Raw genomic sequence first — 22936 nt, 5'->3', positions numbered from 1 at the left:
CCTCCTCCCCCTCCTCAGATAATCCCGCAGGTGAAGAAGCCGGATGTGGAGGTCTTGGGCTGGTGTGGTTACACGTGGTCTGTGGTTGTGAGGCCAGTTGGATGTACTGCCAAATTCTCTAAAATGATGTTGGAGGTGGCTTATGGTAGATAAATTAATATTAAATTCTCTGGAAACAGCTCAGGTGGACATCCCTGCAGTCAGCATGCCAATTGCACATCTGTGGCATTGTGTTGTGTGACAAAACTGCATATTTTGGAGTGGCCTTTTATTGTGTATCTTTCACTCAGCTCTTCACATGCGTACAGCCCCCAGCCAGGCAGTGTTGCAGCGCGAGGTGGAATAGGCTATAGGATTCGTAGTTCTTTGACTTTGTGTGATTTAATTTACCAGATATGAAACAAAATTACTGAAAAACTTTGAAAGCAGCTACTGCAGCACTTATTTTACTATAAATGTGATCATACTTTTATGATCAGACTATTTTTATTCACAAATGCGATTGAAATTCTCGCACTGTGGCGCACTGACCACATGCCAAGGTGGCTGGTGAAATAGACATCTACCCACCAATGCCAAAATCTACCTGCAGGTGACATGTTCATTTTTGGCCCTGGTAACAATCAAGTACCTTACTTTGATTGGTTTCAATTCAAATGGTCAAAAAGAAGAAGAAATGCTTCTTCTCAAGCAATACTTTTTATAGGACTGTTTGGGAGTGGTCTGAGTGTGGGTCCTAATTGGAGGAGCCTAATGGGAGGGACATGTAACCTGAAAATGAGCTGTTATTGGCAGAGAGGAGGAACAACTCTATTTGTTATTGATCTCATAACCATAACCGCCTGATGATGTTACCAGGCAGTACAAAACCCGACCCTTGCAAAACAAGTTGAAATTTCTGGCGGCCTTTTCGAACAGCTCTTATACTAAAAGTGCTTTTTACAGTACTATTCCAACATAGTGTGTACATTTATTTAAACCACAAGAAAATCACGTTTTTTACTGCACTGCCCCTTTAAACATTTCAGTCTTGACCTGAACACTTTCCTTTTTTATACTTCATAAGGTTATATGGTTATAAGGTTATGCTATGTGTGTAAATGCTGTCATCGTAACATGTTAAAATAAATAGCTCTTATGTCTGCCATCATCTGTTCGATGTTGTATGAACTTGTTAACTCGCTGACACACCGATCACGTGCTGATATATTGGCTTTGGGCAGAGCAGATGTGCGGAGAGGCTGGCTGAAGGACAGGTAGCAGAACAAATAGCAGCAGGTGAAGGTTTAGCCCCACCTTCACATCGACCCGACTTAAGGGCATTTATCAAGTTCTTGACAAGGCTTGATATGTTTGTATGAGCAAATATGAGAAAACACAAAACCCTTTACAGGACAATTAAGCGTAATGTGTTTTCATTGATTCGTATGGAGACTAATGGGTTTTCATGACCATTAAGTGGTCAATTTTCACTTAACAAGTGGGGGTTTCAAGTGTAGTGGTTGTTCACATTCTTAATCTACAGCATATGGTTTTGCAGATATTGTGCAAGCAATGGTACAAGCCCAAAGTGGTTCTCAGTGAAATGGAATTGGTTTACAGGCATTTTAACACAAGAGATATCAAAATGAGAGGTTATATTCATCTACTTGGGACATTGGATGTTTCACTGAGATAGGTTGATGTCCGGATTAGTGCAGAGGCATGATGTGTTCACAAAAAGATACAAATCCAGCTTCATTCATCCGATTTTGTCTCGTCACAAGCTGCCATTGGGGACCCACAGCCATGACTTGCATAAAGTGTCGGAAGAAACAAAACCATGGGGGTGTCTTAAGCAATCATAAAAATGATTTTTTACAATGATTACAAACACAGCACGGCATAAAGGAACACTGATTATTGATACGATAGCAGGTCTGCATAGAAAACAAAGAGTGTGCTCTGTGTCACCTGTAGATTGAGTCTCTCCTTTCAAGCACTATAATTAAGTATTAGTATTTAGTAATCATTTATTAAAATGTGTACCATTACCATACTCAGAATGCCTTACGGGACTGCACTTAAACCTGGTTTAAAAAGGTTGGGCAATATTTGGATGAATAAAACGACAAGAGTACACTCTCAGACAACATTTCTTTAATACAAAGTCAACATATCTACATACACAGTGGGTTTTAAACCAATCATTGTTTCAGTTAGAAGTAACAGTTTGAAAGCGATAGCACTTGGCCCTCACAAAAAGAAAAACTATTTTGCTTGAGTTTGGGTTCTTTATCTTTTTGTTGGCTGTTGTATGTATACGTTCTATTATTTTGGAGTCATTTTTCTATTTCGTTCATTTCCCCCCTCTGTGGAACATTGCAGTAATTTGGCTGCTGTTGTCAAAAGTCTGGCATCTTTACATGAAGTCAAAGAGTAACACGTCACACAAGCTTCCAAAGACGTCCACTGTCTTGGTTTTTGGCATAACCAAAACCAGTCTTTGAATTCAGTCACAAAAAAAGTCCTCATTTCAAGATTTAGTTCATATGAAATGGTTAGATTCCCACTGTTCTTTTCTCCTGGTCTTTGCATCACACGGCTCCTTCTCATCTAGTCCTGATTCATTCTGCATCCCGTAACAAAACATGGCAACAACAAAAAAGGAACACAGTATGGTTCTATACAAGTCTTATGTGAGCAAAACATATTACATCATTTCATGAATCAGGGGGCAGCGATAGTGTAGTTCTCTGCCCCTAATGGCTGTGACCTCGCACTATGGCCAGTTGCTTAAATAGCAAAATTATATCCTCTTTCTCCCTTTGACTGCCAATGGACTGTCTACTTCTTGGCTTTTTAGGCAGTTGGGAAAACTAGCACTTCTCATTTTTTTGGGGAGCTTTTGTTTAGGAAAGCAATGGTCCTTTGGTTGCCATCATTTGCCATGTCTGGAGAAGGAAGCAGTGTTCACTTTGCAAGAAGCCTGTGCTGAGGAAAATGTTATGGGTCCTCACTGACCTGTCTCATAACAGAGTTAGCTGTGGGTGGCTAGTAGGGGATATTGCTAACATGGCATATAATGACAAATAAATTGGGTACTTAAGAACAGGGAACAGTGGAATACAAATGTTACAAAGGGAGAAAGCACGTTTTTACAAACACCAGGAACTTTGCAATGAGTCGAACCTTATAGTTGCAGTTCAGTCTTTGATTTGAAGGTAAGATAGCATCGAGGGTCAAATTATACAAATACATATAATCTATATATTTGTTTATTTACAGGTATTATATTCTGGATCATAGTTGATATCTAACAAAGGGATAATTTATGTTGTGTCTGAAAAGAAAGACAAAATTAAAAGGAGGGACGAAAGGGACTTCTGATAAAGAGGGAGATCATAGTCTGTACATGGTCAAAAAGTACAGTACCTTTAGTCTGGCAAATTCATAAAAAATGTGTAATAATGTAGTTTGCCTCTAATTGAATGCTTTGTATACTATTTCAATCTACTATCTATGAAAATAATACTCAAACAAATACTAATAACTACTGTTAATGATAATAATAATTTCAACGACAATTAAAAATGCCATCTCCTTATCGGCACAGGTCTACCAAGGGGTTGTAGGAGCGGCGCTCGGCTAGACAATTCCCCTCATTGTTCCCAGAGAAACAAACAATATTTCCCAAGGTTAAGGTTATGGTTACAAAAAAATATATATATACAAAAATCCATCATAATTTTACATGAGTAATTGAAAATTTATGGGTAAAAGAAAAACAACTAAATTCATACTAAGAGTTTGGGTATATTTTTATATTCTGTATTTAAATATATATGTATGTGTGAATGTGCAATATATAAGTATATATGCACACATCCACACAAACACATGTTATACTTAACATTTCTACAGTGAAAAAATAGAATGTATTTTAACATAATATGAACAAATACGCATTTATTTCTTACTGCTAATTAAAAAATGTGATACAATATCTCTGTTAAAAAACTAAACAAAAACTAAAATAAAAGTCAGCTATGTAAAGTAAAATAACAATAGTCATCATAATACAACATTAATGTTTCCATAATGTTACAATAACAATAAGGCTTTTTTGGAAATAAGAAAGACTACACACAGTTCCTTTCATCACTCTGTTAGTGTACATACCAATCGAAAACCCTTCATAGAAGCCAATGTAAAAGTATACTCCTGGGTATACCAAAGCACTGACCTCTGATAAAAAAAATGAAATTGGGGGCTTTGAGGGCTCGTTTTTATCAGACACATGTACATAGTGCGTAGAATCGGCCCTGCTATCGTTTAGGTTTCAAGTTTGGTGATGTGCAATTCATTTGTATCGTGGCTATAACTTTCACCTCACGACATCCCAATCCAACATGGCCACCTCTTCCGCAGTCAACTTCAGTGACCTTTGGCCTATAGGTGGAAGGGAAAGACTGGAAGCTTTCTCTGGGTTATCAACTCAGTTCCTCACAACATTGAACTACTTTCCTTCCACTCTTAGTACCATAACTGCAAGAGGACTAGTTTCTTCGCTAAGCTTGGGACTAAAATGTCTAGTGAGAGATGGAGGAGGAGGATGGGGGGGGGGGGGATAACATGTGGATGCGCTTTCCATGACCAGACCTGGCACCTCCATTGTCATCCCATACCAAAGAGTTACACCTACAGCATACAGGAGAATAAGCAGCATGTTTGGTATCGACAGAAAACCCCAGAAACACAAGTAATTATAAGACGAAGTAACAAGTGATTACAATGGGTTGTTGGTCACTGTACACGTTTGCGGAGAGCCCAGTTGCCGCCATTCACCATTCATTCCCCGACCTCATGTGGTGATTTCACTTGTTGTAGCCTAAAGGCCGCCTGAGCTCACCATTTAAAATGGTGGACACTGCACCATTAACTCATGACACAACTAGTCCTGAACGAAGAGTGATCGTAAAAAGTCATGGGACATGGTTGTCATTTCTCTGATCTTGCAAGGGCGCTCATTTGCCCAGTGTCCTTGGTGACCGAGGCTATGAGAGATATACCAGTGGTTACTGTATAAACATGTGGGGTTTGTTCTCAACAGCACAAAAAAAACGGTCCACAAGTCAAGTGCTAGAGAAACTGACGCAGTAAATTGATTGAATTGGCATTTGACACCTATGTCCACCTATGTCCACCTATGGTTGTCACTTTAAGACACCGTCCTCACTTTCACCCAGACTATTCTTTACTGCAGAGGCTCCTCTTATCCCAAAGAGTTGAAGGGATATAGGGATGCCCTTTGTGGGTATGATGGACACTTGAAGAGTTGTGAGTTTGGAGTTTGAAAGGTCATACCAGAACTATGGGCAGTAGAAGTTCTCTTGCTAGAAAGAGATGAGAGTGGTAGGGGGTACCGAATGGCGGTTGACTTCTCTTGCCAGTACCTTAGCGTTAACTCGGTGTGTTAGTCTCATCACCGGTGTCCGACGTTTTGGGGGACAATCACCTGTGTTCACAGGCAACCACAGTTAGGCCATCAAAAGTGTTAATAAACAATTAGGAACTCTGAACCTCTGCCCTAAAATGTTAAAAAATAAGAGAGCTTCCCTCATCCAAGCTACATCCAGTCCACCCTTTTCTCAGTTTTTCAATTCTTTAGCTTTTTTTTTTTACCACAGTCACGTTCACCTAGTCACTTTTCCTTCATTTTTCTGTTTGTTATCTTTGTATTGTTTGTACGTAGTTGTTTTTTTAATAGATGTCCACAAAATGTTTACAATGTCAACCGCCACATCTGAACACTTGAGGTAAGGTTAGCAGTCTGACACTTTTGATTATTCCCACCCCACAGCTTGAGCCGCCACTTTTGGTTCCTTTCTCCCGAGTGAGGGCGTCAGTTGGTTTTGCTGATGGAATCGTTTACACTTTCCTCACCGGCATCAAAGTCCATTAGGTCCAATTGGAATTGCACTATTGTTTGCATTTTAAATGGATTTCTTTACAACAACAAAACATCTACAATTAGTTTGCTTTCCTGTTGGTTGAATTTTGTTTTCTGTTTGTTGTTGTTGTTTTTTGTTGTTGTTGTTGTTGTTGTTGTTGTCGCCATTTCAAATTTCAAGCACGTTTCTATGGCTCAGGAGACTGTTGAGGGGGACAACGGTTCGGGGGACGAGATGGCTTTTTACGTTGCATAGTGATCAAAGCTTCCTAGGTACTCCAGACCCGCCTGGTAGGAAAACTGATATTCATCCTGCATAGACAAAAGACAACATATGAAACATTAATATCACATGGTGACAGCAGCAGAAAAGAGAATCCTACACTGTTCAATGCAATACTACAAAGCCAGCAGCTCTAAGACTTACAGAGAGTACCAATGCTTACGCAATTCCGATGCGTATTCTTAGCACCCGTGGCCAAACTACATTTTTTTTTAAACACAAGGACCACAACATCCACAAAGGCCTGTGGGTCTAGAGTGGAGACGTCAAAACTCTTTTTTCCTTCTTCACCGAGGTGGCACTTAAAATGTATTCAAATTCATGGCGTCAAAATTAGCAAAAAAAAAAGAGTTCTCTTCCTGTCACTTTTGGAATTTTTCGATGCTCCCTGACTGTCTAGCTTTCATTTTGATAACTGTTAGAAAGCTGGGCAGAGTGAGGAGACTATAACTCTAGATCCATTATCACTTCTACCCAGTTTCAATTTAGCTTTTAGTCATGGAAATGTCGATTGAGATCGTTTTTCATGAAACTTTTTTGAAATAAAATAAAAAATGACTCAGACCACCCACAGGTCGGATTCAATAGGCTCACCCTAGGGCCTTGAGCTTCACACATGTGGTCTAGAGTGACCTCTCACCTCTGTCTGCACCATGGCCGGCCTCTGTGTCCGCAGCATCTTGACCGTTTGGAAGATGTCCACCACGCCCTCGTAGCGCATCCTCTCTAGCACGATGCTGAGCGTGATGAAAACACCAGTCCGGCCAACTCCCGCGCTGGGAAAAACAACAACACACACAACAGATGAAGTCCAACTCTACACCAAGAGCTCTTTCTTGCGTGCACTTAAAAAAAAGTTGTCTAAAGTGTATTGGCTGGTTTAAAGCTAGAGTCCTTTATTGAAACAATACCAAACCACCTCTGTTTTGGTAAAAAAAGCTGAGGGACGGGCCTGGAGAAATATAACCACTCTCAGAGAGAGAGCCATGGATGCAAGGACTGACCATCCATGATATTAAAATTGTAGGTTGAACCATGTTTTGAGGCTCGTTTACATTTACATAATTTAGAAACATTGGAGTAAAACACGCTCTTATTTTGGATTCTGACGGAGTACGACAGTCTGAACTAAGCCCATGTGGCATGTATAAGTTATATTCTTCAAGAATCAAATCGGTATATATCATTCATTTATATGTCAAAATAAAAATGTGTGCAGCAACTTCGACTTAAAAAGTATGACAACATTATTCTTAGTCTAGGACTAGGTTTATTCATCTACGTCCAGGAAACCAGCCCTAAATATGGGTCCAGGGAAATCAACTTCTAGTAACAGCTATTATGTGTCCATTTGGTTCATTCTATGTTCTTTCTTCTGTCCCTGGATACCAGTCATCATCTGCCGTCGCTAGACAGTTTAACGCCTGGTTTTAAAATGATCATGTGAGAGATAATCTTGACGTGAGGAACGTACACGTTCCACTTTGATGCCCGCCCGCCCACACAACACACATGCACGTACACAATCTCAAAAGCATTCGTGCACACACACACAAACACACACCCACATATGAGCACGCACGCACACGCACACATACATGCACACATGCTTGTACACAATCTTGAACACACGCAAATGCATACACGTACAGTTGAAGTCAGAAGTTTACATACACTTAGGTTGGAGTCATTAAAACTTGTTTTCAACCACTCTACAAATTTCTTGTTAACAGACTATAGTTTTGGCAAGTCGGTTAGGACATCTACTTTGTGCATAACACAAGTAATTTTACCAAAAATTGTTTACAGCTAGATTATTTCACTGGTATCACAATTCCAGTGGGTCAGAAGTCTACATACACTAAGTTGACTGTGCCTTTACACAGCTTGGAAAATTCCAGAAAATTATGTCATGGCTTTAGAAGCTTCTGATAGGCTAGTTAACATCATATGAGTCAATTGGATGTGTACATGTGGATGTAATTCAAGGCCTACCTTCAAACTCAGTTTCTCTTCGCTTGACATCATGTGAAAATCTAAAGAAATCAGCCAAGACCTCAGAAAACAAATTGTAGACCTCCACAAGTCTGGTTCATCCTTGGGAGCAATTTTAAAACGCCTGAAGGTACCACGTCTGTGCAAACAATAGTACGCAAGCACAAACACCATGGGACCACGTTGCCGTTATACAGCTCAGGAAGGAGACGAGTTCTGTCTCCTAGAGATTAACGTACTTTGGTGCAAAAAGTGCAAATTAATCCCAGAACAACAGCAAAGGACCATGTGAAGATGCTAGAGGAAACAGGAACACAAGTATCCATATCCACAGTAAAACGAGTCCTATATCGACATAACCTGAAAGGCCTCTCAGCAAGGAAGAAGCCACTGCTCCAAAACCGCCATAAAAAAGCCAGACTACGGTTTGCAACTGCACATGGGGACAAAGATCGTACTTTTTGGAGAAATGTCCTCTGGTCTGATAAAACAAAAATAGAACTGTTTGGACGTAATGAACATCGTTATGTTTGGAGGAAAAAGGGGGAGGCTTGCGAGCTGAAGAACACCATCCCAACCATGATGCACGGGGGTGGCAGCATCATGTTGTGGGGGTGCTTTGCGGCAGGAGGGACTGGTGCACTTCACACAATAGATGGCGTCATGAGGTAGGAAAATGATGTGGATATATTGAAGCAACATCTCAAGACATCAGTCATGAAGTTAAAGCTTGGTAGTAAATGGGTCTTAAGGACAACAAAGTCAAGGTATTGGAGTGGCCATCACAAAGCCCTGACCTCAATCCTATAGAAAATGTTTGGGCAGAACTGAAAAAGAGTGTGTGCGCAAGGAGACCTACAAACCTGACTCAGTTACACCAGCTCTGTCAGGAGGAATGTGACAAAATTCACCCAACTTACTGTGGGAAGCTTGTGGAAAGCTACCCTAAACACTTGGCCCAATTTAAACATTTGAAAGGCAATGCTAACAGATACTAATTGATTGTATGTAAACTTCCGACCCACTGGGAATGTGATGAAAGAAAGAAAAGACAGGGAATTCTTTTACTAGGATTAAATGTCAGGAATTGTGAAAAACTGAGTTTAAATGTATTTGACTAAGGTGTATGTAAACTTCCGACTTCAACTGTATGCACGCGCGCGCACACACACACACACACACACACACACACACACACACACACACACACACACACACACACACACACACACACACACACACACACACACACACACACACACACACACACACACACACACACACACACACACACACACACACAGAATCATTAAGCCCCCATTGCAAACCTTTCCCTGCAACAGTCCCCAGAAATAGGGCGAGTCTTAACTCTGATCCTGAAATACTTGAGGGCTGTCTCCGTAAGCTACTTTGGTGTGAAATGACTTCCACTTCACCAATGGAACAATAATTGATTTGACAACAGATTTATTTTTCTCTCTTACCCGCCCCATGACAGTTTCTGAAAGGTTACAACGTTTTTACCAAAGATAACTTTCACCATTTTCTACCTCGAAACTTCTGACAGTAGATTGACCGAACAAGACACCAGCGACAACCCCCCCCCCCCAAAAGAACCTCAGCTGTGGACTATGTCACCACAAACCCCCTACTGTCTACCCCCTTCTGTCCTTTCAAACCCCCTTTCCCTCCTCCATTCCTACACACTAACCCCATCCTCTCCTGGTGTGTGAAGAAAGCTCTTCCTGGTGAGCTGGTCACAGCTTGTCATATGGCTCTTAAAGTCCATCAAACCCTTTTAAATAGATAGACTTCCAAATCTAACCGCCGTGGAAAGCAGCATTGAATGAGAGGATTTACACTCCCATTCACAGAAAGTAATCAGGCAATTAATGACAAAAACCGTGTGGCTCTATTAGACAGGAATTGGGGAGGCAGTAGAATAGAGAGAAAGAGAGAGGGAGAGAGGGTTGTTTGTTTATTTGGATCCCCATTAGCTTTTGCAGAGGCAGCGGTTATTCTTCCTGGGGTTCACAAAAAAACATAAAACATGACAAGTAAAAAAATAAATCATAATAATACAAACAATACAGCTAAATACTGTGCATAATGTGTGTGTGTGCCTGGGTGTGCATGTGTTTGTGTATGTGTCCCCTCAAAGTCCCCGCCGTTCCATGAGATGTTGTTTAATCTTCTTTTTTTTTAAAGTTAATTTTGCTGTTTACCATAGTAAGTGGAGATGGAAGGAAGTTCCATGTAATCATGGCTCTGGGGACTTGGGGACTGTGAAGAAACCCTTGGTGGCATGTCTTCTTGGGTAATGTAAGGGTGTCTGACCTGAATGTTATTTGATTATGCAGACAAGCTGGAATTTTCATCAAAGTAATACTTCTCGTAATAACTAGAAGAGAAGCAGTTATTCTCTCATCAATCCACAACCAGGAGAGACGTTGTTGATGTGAGTTCTGTGTGTGCAGCTAAGGGCAAGGCGTGCTGCTCTGTTTTGAGCCGGGTGCAACTTTGCTAGGTCTTTCTTTGCTGCACTTGACCATATTACCGGACAATAAATCAAGATGGGACAAGACCAGAGCCTGAACAACTAGGGTAGTTGATTTTTTGTGTAAAAAAACGCGAAGGGGTTGGGTTAAATGTGGAAGACACATTTCCGTTGACTGCATTCAGTTGTGCAACTGACTAGGTATCCCCCCTTTTCCTTTCCTTCACAACAACTTTAGCAATATGACTTGACCATGATAATTGACCATCCAGCTTCCTCAACTTGCTCAATGGTCACATCCTTTATACACAACTCCAGTTGAGGTTTAGGTCATAGAGAATGTGCTCAACCAAATGAAATACTTTTAGTTTTAGATGTATTTAAGACCCGTTTATTATTAATCACCCATTCGGATACTGACTGTAACTCTCAGTGAGCTTTCAGTGAGCTCACTGGCTTTGGGTGCTGATTTGTGAAATCATCCACATACATAGTAATTCTAGCTTTGTGTAAGGGCAAATCATTTGTAAAAATAGAGAACATTTACATTTACATTTAAGTCATTTAGCAGACGCTCTTATCCAGAGCGACTTACAAATTGGTGCATTCACCTTATGACATCCAGTGGGACAGTCACTTAACAATAGTGCATCTAAAACTTAGGGGGGTGAGAGGGATTACTTATCCTATCCTAGGTATTCCTTAAAGAGGTGGGGTTTCAGGTGTCTCCGGAAGGTGGTGATTGACTCCGCTGTCCTGGCGTCGTGAGGGAGTTTGTTCCACCATTGGGGGCCAGGGCAGCGAACAGTTTTGACTGGGCTGAGCGGGAGCTGTACTTCCTCAGTGGTAGGGAGGCGAGCAGGCCAGAGGTGGATGAACGCAGTGCCCTTGTTTGGGTGTAGGGCCTGATCAGAGCCTGGAGGTACTGAGGTGCCGTTCCCCTCACAGCTCCGTAGGCAAGCACCATGGTCTTGTAGCGGATGCGAGCTTCAACTGGAAGCCAGTGGAGAGAACGGAGGAGCGGGGTGACGTGAGAGAACTTGGGAAGGTTGAACACCAGACGGGCTGCGGCGTTCTGGATGAGTTGAAGGGGTTTAATGGCACAGGCAGGGAGCCCAGCCAACAGCGAGTTGCAGTAATCCAGACGGGAGATGACAAGTGCCTGGATTAGGACCTGCGCCGCTTCCTGTGTGAGGCAGGGTCGTACTCTGCGGATGTTGTAGAGCATGAACCTACAGGAACGGGCCACCGCCTTGATGTTGGTTGAGAACGACAGGGTGTTGTCCAGGATCACGCCAAGGTTCTTGGCGCTCTGGGAGGAGGACACAATGGAGTTGTCAACCGTGATGGCGAGATCATGGAACGGGCAGTCCTTCCCCGGGAGGAAGAGCAGCTCCGTCTTGCCGAGGTTCAGCTTGAGGTGGTGATCCGTCATCCACACTGATATGTCTGCCAGACATGCAGAGATGCGATTCGCCACCTGGTCATCAGAAGGGGGAAAGGAGAAGATTAATTGTGTGTCGTCTGCATAGCAATGATAAGAGAGACCATGTGAGGTTATGACAGAGCCAAGTGACTTGGTGTATAGCGAGAATAGGAGAGGGCCAAGAACAGAGCCCTGGGGGACACCAGTGGTGAGAGCGCGTGGTGAGGAGACAGATTCTCGCCACGCCACCTGGTAGGAGCGACCTGTCAGGTAGGACGCAATCCAAGCGTGGGCCGCGCCGGAGATGCCCAACTCGGAGAGGGTGGAGAGGAGGATCTGATGGTTCACAGTATCGAAGGCAGCCGATAGATCTAGAAGGATGAGAGCAGAGGAGAGAGAGTTAGCTTTAGCAGTGCGGAGCGCCTCCGTGATACAGAGGAGAGCAGTCTCAGTTGAATGACTAGTCTTGAAACCTGACTGATTTGGATCAAGAAGGTCATTCAGAGAGAGATAGCGGGAGAGCTGGCCAAGGACGGCACGTTCAAGAGTTTTGGAGAGAAAAGAAAGAAGGGATACTGGTCTGTAATTGTTGACATCGGAGGGATCGAGTGTAGGTTTTTTCAGAAGGGGTGCAACTCTCGCTCTCTTGAAGACTGAAGGGACGTAGCCAGCGGTCAGGGATGAGTTGATGAGCGAGGTGAGGTAAGGGAGAAGGTCTCCGGAAATGGTCTGGAGAAGAGAGGAGGGGATAGGGTCAAGCGGGCAGGTTGTTGGGCGGCCGGCCGTCACAAGACGCGAGATTTCATCTGGAGAGAGAGGGGAGAAAGAGGTCAGAGCACAGGTTAGGGCAGTGTGAGCAGAACCAGCGGTGTCGTTTGACTTAGCAAACGAGGATCGGATGTCGTCGACCTTCTTTTCAAAATGGTTGACGAAGTCATCTGCAGAGAGGGAGGAGGGGGGGGGGGAGGGGGCAGAGGATTCAGGAGGGAGGAGAAGGTGGCAAAGAGCTTCCTAGGGTTAGAGGCAGATGCTTGGAATTTAGCGTGGTAGAAAGTGGCTTTAGCAGCAGAGACAGAGGAGGAAAATGTAGAGAGGAGGGAGTGAAAGGATGCCAGGTCCGCAGGGAGGCGAGTTTTCCTCCATTTCCGCTCGGCTGCCCGGAGCCCTGTTCTGTGAGCTCGCAATGAGTCATCGAGCCACGGAGCGGGAGGGGAGGACCGAGCCGGCCGGCCTGGAGGATAGAAGAGTAACGGCATAAGGCAACTGCCCTGAGAGACACTGCACGGTACATATCTGATGTTAGAGAAGCTTCCACTGAAGAACACTCTCTGGGTTCTACTGATTTGGAAGATTGAGTAAAGTTAAGGGGAAAATGCAACCCATTGAGAAAATATATGGAGGGATAAAAGATAAAGGAAGAAAGTGAGGGAAAGAAAATAATTATGTACCATTTTTTGATATGACACAGTGTGAGTAGTTGGTATTTGGTATTTTAGTATGATCCCCATTAGTTGTTGCAAAAGCAGCATCTACCCTTCCTGGGGTCCACACAAAACATGAAACATAATACAGAATGACATAATACAGAACATCAATAGACAAGAACAGTTCAAAGACAGAACTAAATAAAAAACATTTTAAAGCGAACCAAAAGGAGTTATTTGGACATAAATTATGGACTTTATGGAAAAAATCAAACATTTATTGTGGAACTGGGATTCCTGGGAGTGTATTCTGATGAAGATCATCAAAGGTAAGTTAATATTTATAATGCTATTTCTGACTTATGTTGACTCCAAAATTGCGGATATCTTTTGGGGTTGTTTTGGTCTCTGATCGCTGTAATCAGATTATTGCATGGTTTGCTTTTTCCGAGAAGTTTAAAAAAAATCTGACACAGCGGTTGCATTAAGGAGAAGTATATCTTTAAATCTGTGAATAACACTTGTATCTTTTATCAATGTTTATTATGAGTATTTATGTAAATATATGTGGCTCTGTGCAAATTCACAGGATGTTTTGGAGGCAAAGCCAAATGTAAACTGAGGTTTTTGGATATAAATATGTACTTGATTGAACAAAACATACATGTATTGTGTAACATGTTGTCCCGGGAGTGTCATCTGATGAAGAATATCAATGGTTAGTGATTAATTTTATCTCTATTTATGCTTTTCGTGACTCCTCTCTTTGGTTGAAAATCGCTGTATGCTTTCTGTGACTAGTTGCTGACCTAACATAATGATATATTCTGCTTTCGCCGAAAAGCTTTTTTGAAATCGGACACTGTGGTTGGATTAACTTCTTGAGTGTAGGGGGCAGGATTTTCATTTTTGGCTTAAAAAATCATACCAATTTGAAACGGCCTATTTCTCAGGCCCAGAAACTAGAATAAAATAGAATATGCATATAATTGTCAGATTAGGATAGAAAACACTCTAAAGTATAACATAACTTATATTGCAGGCGAAAACCTGAGGAAAATCAAACCAGGAAGTGCTGTTTTTCCTGAAAGCTCTCTGTTCCATTGGATGCCTTGCTACCATTTAAAGGGATATCAACCAGATTCCTTTTCCTATGGCTTCCTCGAGGTGTCAACAGTCTTTAGACATAGTATCCGGCTTTTATTTTGAAAAATGAGCGAGAAAGATAACATTGCGTGGATAGCTGGGTGTTCGCAGAGTTTTCCTTGCGCAACAGAGTGGGGCAGCCATTGTCTCTCCCTTTCCTATTGAAAAAGCGACAGTCCCAGTTGATATATTATCGATTATATATTTTAAAAACAACCTGAGGATTGATTATAAAAAACGTTTGACATGTTTCTGTGGACATTACGGATACTACTTGGAATTTTCGTCTGCGATGTCGTGACCGCTCGAGCCTGTGGATTTCTGAACATAACGCACCAAACAAATGGAATGAACAAAATGAACATTTATTGTGCAACTGGGAGTCTCGTGAGTGCAAACATCTGAAGATCATCAAAGGTAAGCGATTTAATCTATTGCTTTTCTGACTTTCGTGACCAAACTACTTGGCTGCTAGTGTGCTAATATTTTGTCTACTGAGAGAGATGTTCTTACATAAACGCTTGTTATGCTTTTGCAGAAAAGTTGTATTGAAATCTGACACGCCAGGTGGATTAACAACAAGCTAAGCTGTGATTTGCTATATTGCACTTGTGATTTCATGAAAATTTTATATTTTTAGTAATTTAATTTGAATTTAGCGCGCTGCAATTCAGCGGGTGTTGATGAAAATGATCCCACTAAAGGGATGGGTGCATCAATAAGTTAAAGAGAATTTTATCTTTAAAATGGTGCCTCATACTTGTATGTTTGAGAAAATTGAATTATGAGATTTTTGTTGATTGAATTTGGCGCCCTGCAATTTCATTGGCTGTTGGTGAGGGGTTCCGCTAGCGGAACAGGTTTGCTGTTTACTTGAGCAATATGAGATGGAAGGACATTCCATGCAATTAGGGCTGTACATAATACTGTATGCGTTCTTGAATTTGTTCTGGATATGGGGACTGGGAAAATACCCCTGGTGGTATGTCTGGTGGGATAAGTGTGTGTGTCAGAGCTGTGTGTAAGTTGACTATGCAAACTATTTGGAATTTTAAACACATTAATGTTTCTTATAAAAAAGTGTACAATCTAAAGTAACACCAAGTAATTTAGACTCCTCAACTTGTTCAACAGCCACACCATTTATTACCAGAATCAGCTGAGGTCTAGAACTTAAGGAATGACTTGTACCAAATACAATGCTCTTAGTTTTAGAGATGTTCAGGACCAGTTTATTACTGGCCGCTCATTCCAAATCAGACTCCAACTCTTTGTTATGGGTTTCAGTGTCTTCATTAGCTGTGGTTGCCAATGCATATATGGTTGAATCATCAGCATACATGGACACACATGCTTTGTTTAATGCCAGTGGCAGGTCATTGGCAAAAATAGAAAAGAGTAGAGGGCCTTGAGAGCTGCCCAGCGGTACACCACACTTTACATGTTTGACATTAGAGAAGCTTCCATTAAAGAAAACCCTTTTAGTCATATTAGATAGATAGCTCTGAATCCACAATATGGCAGAGGTTAAAAACCAGGTCAATAATATCAAAGGGTGCACTGAAATCTAACAGTACAGCTCCCACAATCTTCTAATTATGAATTTCTTTCAACCAATCATCAGTAATTTGTGTCAGTGCAGTACATGTTGAGTGCCTTTATAAGCTTGCTGAAAGTAAGTTGTTCGCTTTTTATTCAAGAGAAATAGCATTCTATTTGGTGAAACACAATTTTTTCCAACAGTTTGCTAAGAGCTGGCAGCAAGCGTATAGGTCTGCTGTTAGAACTAGTAAAGGCCCCTTTACCACTCTTGGGTAGTGGAATTGCGTTGGTTTCCCTCCAGGCCTGAGGACAAAGACTTTCCTCGGATTAAAAATATGACATATAGGGCTGGCTATAGAGTCAGCTACCATCCTCAGTAGCTTTCCATCTAAGTTGTCAATGGCAGGAGGTTTGTCATTATTGATCGATTACAATTATTTTTCCACCTCTCCCACACTAACTTTACAAAAATTTAAACTTGCAATGCTTTTCTTTATTTGTCATCATTATTTGTTTTTTTATGCATGAATACAATTGCTCCCTGTTCGCTGTTGGCATTTCCTGCCTAAGTTTGCCCACTTTGCCAATTAAATAATCATGAAAATAATTGGCATCATCAAATGGTTTTGTGATGAATAAGCCATCTGATTCAATGAAAGATGGAGTTGCAATTGTCTTTCTGCCCATAATTTAAAGTAAAGTACTCCAAAGTTTTATATAATTGATCTTGGCTTCATAAAACAGTTTCTTCTTCTTTTTGTTCAGTTTAGTCACATCCTTTCTCAATTTGCAGTAAGTCAGCCAGTCTGATGTGCAGCCAGAATTATTAGCCACTCCTTTTGCCCCATCTCTTTCAACCATACAGTTTCTTAACAGTTATAACAGTCAGTTTCTTAACAGGTGCATGTTTATCAATAATTGGAAGAAGCAAATTCATAAATTCATCAAGTGCAGCGTCTGGATCACACCAACAAATATTTTTAACATCATCCACAGAGTCACAGCAAAATATTTTGTATGATCTCTTATACACTATTTTAGGCCCAGCTGTTGGAACTTTGGCTTTCCTGGATATAGCCACTATATTGTGATCACTGCATCCAATGCCTACGGATACAGCTTTAGAACAAAGTTCTCCAGTATTAGTAAACATGTGATCAATACATGTGGATGATCTTGTTCCTGTAGTGCCTGTAAACACTCTGGTAAATTGATTAATAACCTGAACCAGATTACAGGCACAGCTTGATGAAAACCAGTCAAGATTCAGGTCCCCAAGAAAGTACACCTCCCTGTTTACATCACATACTGTACACTATCAAGCATTTCACAGATATCACTTAGATACTGACTGTTAGCACTTGGTGGCCTATAGCAACACCCCAAAAGAAAAGGCTTTAGATGTGGCTAATGGCTAATATATGAATCTTATCTGATGTTAGCAAGTTATTGATTTCATGAACCTTATTTCTAAGGCTACATATATTCATATGGGATATTTTCAGCCCTTTCCGGGGTAGCTTATCAGAGAAAAACAAAACACTGAAAAGAGCAGACAAAGCAAGAGAAAAAAATATACATTCAGCAGTGAATTAATCAATTGGTGTGTGCGTGTGCAGCGGGGTTAAAGCTACAAACTCATAAGAGTGGCTCTTTTATCCCTTCCAGGCTTCTGGAGGGTGGACAATGAGCCTGTTATAGCAGATGTATAGCAGATGTAAGCAATGTCCCCACCCGCTCTGGCATCTTTCATGGCTGGGATCAGTTCTTTCCTCTTCTGGCGCAGCTTCAGGATAGTCATCGTTGAGGAAGATATAAGTTCCTCTCAAGTTCTTGGCTCTTTCCAGAACAGCTACCTTGTCCTTGAACTTCAGGAACTTGACCACTATTGGCCTGGGCCTGTTACCTGGGCAGTGGTGGGGTTTCCAGTCCTGTTGGTGCGCTCCACCTCAATTTTCCTGTGGTCCATCTTCAATTTCTCAACGATCCGCCCAGGTCTCGTGGAGATTCTGCAATTCCGTTCACAACCATGTTGTTCCGCCTTGATTGTCCCTCGAGATAGTCTGATTTATCTGTCGTTGTTAACATGGGTTCACACACACAACTGATGTCCTCTCTAAATGACTTACGGATTGCTGTCATCTTGCCGTTCTCCTGTTTCAACTCATCGAGCTGACCCTGGGAGAACTGCAAACTGTTCTTCAGGTCCTGGACCTCTCTGGTCAGGTCTTCCCTTCTTTTATTAGTAGAATCCACAAGTATTTGAACAAAACACTTGAAGCTATTTCTTGTTGTTGTAACAATTGCTTGTAGGTCGCTTTTTGTTTGTTTAAAAGATCCTTCACGTGTGATAGAGACACACCACTGTTCTCAACGGTACTCCACCTGGCTTTGGATTTTGTCATGGTAGCTAGCAACGCATGTTAGGCTGTTACTCCTTGCACTTCCAGACAGAGCAGGTCATTGGGAAAATTGAAATCAACAAACAGCAGGGATCTAGACAGCCACACACCCGGGACAATCCGAGGTCCCAGCCACATTGCGAGCTGCGTTGCGAGCTGCGTTCAAGAAAACCCTCCTACCTTGATATGCAGCTAGCTTGATAGCTAGCTGCGACGCCAAATGGCTCCTCAGACCCATCCTTGGTCGGCATAATCACTGGAAAGAGACAAGCAGTCCCAGCAACTGATGCCAACTGCATTGCAGGATCCAAACTAAGAAGCTAGCTAGCTACCAAGAACTTTCCAATACACTTTCAAACAACAAACTTCTGTGTTCAACAGGGAGTGACGTGAAAATTGAGAGGACAATAGGATAACAAAGGAGGGAACCTACACAGTCCAGACAGACAGACACTCCAGGCAGACAGACAGTAGCTGAGCCCAGTTCTCAGTGTTGGGCTTCCGGAGCTTTCCGAGAAGAGCAACGGTGGGAGGGGGCATCCCTGACTCGTTCCTACTTCCCAGCATGCATTGGGTCAGAACTGAGATGATTTCCGAGGTGTTAGAGTAGTTCTGCAATAACACTCCCGGGCCTGTGCTCAAAATGCCAGGCGAAGACAACGCTCTCACTGCATGCGTCCCGAATGGCACCATAGGGCTATGGTCAAAAGAAGTTCACTATATAGGGAATAGGGTGCCATTTGGGACGTCGCCACTGAGCCCTCGCCTTCCTGAGCCGCTGCATTAGCTGTGCCTCCTCCACCAGGCTGCTGGGCTAAATCCTTTCATCAAGGGAGGATAACTCAGCTTTATTGCAGGTCCTAAGACACAGCCCTCTCTCTTAAAGGGTATATGCAATGTCTGGCGGTGATATCATATTTTACCCATGGGAGCATGGTGGTGAAAGTCTGGTGACATAATAATGATGTCCATATTGGTAGATCTAGTGTATAGGGAGATCTCATGTTCGCCTGGTCCTAGATCTGTTTATGCCACCACAGGAGTTGGCTAAACAGTACAAACAGATCTGGGACCAGGCTAGTGTTTGGTGGCTTTGTGAAGGAAAAACGATGCAAAGAGGGAGTTTTTATTTTCAACCAACACATTGTTTCAATACAATGTGACGACACTTTGCAAGTTAGCAGCGTGCAGGGACTTATTTTTTTAACCATAAACATACTAAGTAACACATTTCAGTGGTACCCCGGAGGTGGTAGCCACACAAATATTTTTTGAATATGCTTGCCAAACTAATGACAAAGGTTACCTTGGAAGAAAGAAAACACAATGTGATAAAATGTATCATACGGGGAATCGTAAAATAAAAATGGACAAATTATTTCATGTGCCTCCCATTTACAAATGCCAGGCTGGCGCTCCGTGTGATCAATTATGAATGAGCTGAGCCTTAGGCGTTGTAGTGCCAGCCCACTGCAGTGGCAGTAAGGAGAGAGAGAGAGAGAAGCATGCATCATGTCTGTGGAGGACATTAAGACTAGCACCACAGGAAGCTGGTTGTAATCCCCTTAACAACACAAGGTATCAGCCCGGGAGTCGGACACCCACACACCTACAGACTCAGGATACTGTGTTATGTGCCGACATTGTTAGGTACAAATAATGGTGTGGTTCTGAATTATAAAGAATACCACTGACACATGTCTCACACCTATACGCAGGCCCATGTGCGCATGGAGACACACGCAGACACACACAGACACGCGCACACAAACACACACAGGGCTGTTACCTGCAGTGGACAGAGATGGGTCCGTCCTGGCCGAACTGCTCCTTAGTTTTGTGCACCTGGCCTATGAAGTCTATGAAGCCCTCCCCTGACTTGGGCACCCCCTGCTCCGGCCAATCAGTGAACTGGAACTGCCGCACTGTCCTGGACTGCCCATCCTGAGAAAGGGAACGAGAAGAAGAATGGATGGATGGAAAGGGTAAGAGACAAGGAAGAGAGGGATGGAGTGAGGGAGACAGAGGAGGATTGAGAAAACGGGAAAGAGAGGAGGATGTAAAGGCAGAGAAGGGATTGGTCAGTAAAAACCAAGATCCTTCACTTTACACTTTACGTGCCACAGACTCTCTCATTGTCCACAATGATGACCACATACCAAGCAAAAGAAACAGATTCAGGAACAGAAACAATAACTGTTTCACCACACTCCCCAGATAGAAACTTTATCTGGGGTCAGCAAACCGCCAAGTCCCAACGTTGTCGCTATCTGTGTCTAGTAGACAGCTCAATAACAACAACAACTGGCCCAGGTCCAGTTCAACTTCACCCTCATACAACACCACAATGTCCTGTCTCCCCTGACGTCCACCTGACAGTCTATCAGTTCTCCTTTTCTCTTTAACTATTCGCTCTCTCTCTAACTATTATCTCTCTCTCTCCCTCTCCTCTCTAACTATTCTCTCTGACTATTCACTCTCTCTATAACTATTATCTCTCTCTCCTCTCTCTCTCTCTCCCTCTCCTCTCTAATTATTCTCTCTAACTATTCTCACTCCTCTCTAACTATTATCTCTCTCTCCTCTCTCTCTCTCTCCCTCTCCTCTCTAATTATTCTCTCTCTATTATCTCTCTCTCCTCTCTAACTATTCTCTCTCTCCTCTCTAACTATTCTCTCTCTCTCCTCTCTCTCCTCTCTCTCTCTCTCTCTCCCTCTCCTCTCTAACTATTCTCTCTAACTATTCTCTCTAACTATTCTCTGTCTCTCTCTCTGCCTCTCTCTCTGCCTCTCTCTCTGCCTCTCTCTCTGCCTCTCTCTCTGCCTCTCTGCCTCTCTGCCCTTCTCTCATTTTAGCCTGTCATTTCTTCGGTGGAATAAGTCCCGGTTAGAGGAAATCAATAGGGCATTTGGCGTGACAAGCGTCTTCTTCTAAACATTGTGTTAAACGGGGTAATCGCGGATGGAGGACTGATGGACGGAGGGACCTGACATGCAAAAAAATGGCATGCAGCCAGGAAGGGAGGAAGACCAATTTGGGGTGGCCACCCAGATCGGTGCGGACTGGACTTATACTAATTGAGAAAATTGCTTTATTTGAATCTCTGCCGAAGGGTAGTCAATTATGGTGGGATCTTAATTTCAGTAGTCGACTGGAAGAGAAAGGAAACGGTCTCTGAATTTGAATTTGGCAACTGAGGCTAAGGACACAATACAGAACCAAAGGCTCCTTATACTCCTCAAACATTCCCTAGTACTTAGCCCTGTCTTCTTCCTTGATGACCACTGATCATTGGACAGAGTTGATTGGGTTCCACAATGCTGCTTATACCTATCAAGTGATTTCAGGTCCATTGTCAGGAAAGGAGACAAGGAAAAAAGGAAAGGAGAGGAGGCTGGCTGTATGTTTAATTGGAACCCAGCCCTTCTACACTGAACAAAAATATAAACGCAACATGTAAAGTGTTGGTCCCATGTTTCATGAGCTGAAATAAAAGATTCCCAAAATTTTCCATATGCACAAAAAGCTTATTTATTTCAATTTTGTGGACAAATGTGTTTACATCCATGTTAATGAGCATTTTTCCTTTGCCAAGATAATCCATCAACATGACAGGTGTTGAATATCAAAATGGCGATTAAACATCATGATCATTACACAGGTGCACCTTGTGCTGGGGACAATAAAAGGTCACTCTAAAATGTGCAGCTTTGTCAATTTGGCAGTAGGTCCAAACAGCCTCACAACCACAGACCACGTGTGTGGGTTTGTGTGGGCGAGCGGTTTACTGATGTCAACATTGTGAACAGAGTGCCCCATGGTGGCGGTGTGGTTATGGAATGGGAAGGCATAAGCTATAGACAAAGAACACAATTGCATTTTAGTGATGGCAATTTGAACGCACAAAGATACCGTGACGACATCCTGAGGCCCCATTGACATGCCACTCATTTTCCACCATCACCTCATGTTTCAGCATGATAATGCACAGACCTATGTCGCAAGGCTCTACACAATTCCTGGAATTTGAAAATGTCCCAGTTCTTTCATGGCCTGCATAATCACCAGAGATGTCACCCATTGGGAATGTGTGGGATGCTCTTGATCTACATTTACGACAGCATGTTCCAGCTCCCGCCAATTTCCAGCAACTTCGCACAGCCACTGAAGAGAACATTCCACATTCCATAATCAGCAGCTTGATTAACTCTATGCGAAGGAGATGTGCCGGGCTGCTTGAGGCAGATGGTGGACTGGTTTTATGATCTACGCCCCTATCTTTTTTTGAA

The 22936-nt window shown here is 42.5% G+C and overlaps 1 protein-coding gene across 26 annotated transcripts in view; it reads right to left on the bottom strand.

Moving 5' to 3' along the window:
* Window positions 1-2122: 2122 nt before the first annotated feature.
* The window catches only part of LOC123997434 (receptor-type tyrosine-protein phosphatase S-like), a 293600-nt gene continuing 272786 nt past the window's right edge, over window positions 2123-22936 (bottom strand). For all 26 annotated transcript variants that reach the window (XM_046301649.1, XM_046301651.1, XM_046301659.1 and 23 more), the window contains 3 exons: window positions 20437-20591; window positions 6856-6991; window positions 2123-6244 (listed from right to left, as the gene is read on the bottom strand). In XM_046301649.1, coding sequence (XP_046157605.1) covers window positions 6176-6244; window positions 6856-6991; window positions 20437-20591 — 360 coding nt within the window. In that variant the 3' untranslated portion in view covers window positions 2123-6175. The remainder of the gene's footprint in view (window positions 6245-6855; window positions 6992-20436; window positions 20592-22936) is intronic.

The sequence above is a fragment of the Oncorhynchus gorbuscha genome, linkage group LG15, assembly GCF_021184085.1.
Source record: "Oncorhynchus gorbuscha isolate QuinsamMale2020 ecotype Even-year linkage group LG15, OgorEven_v1.0, whole genome shotgun sequence".
NCBI lineage: Eukaryota > Metazoa > Chordata > Actinopteri > Salmoniformes > Salmonidae > Oncorhynchus > Oncorhynchus gorbuscha.
The sequence above is the reverse complement of the archived record's forward strand: the minus strand, read 5'-3'. Positions and strand labels throughout refer to the sequence as shown.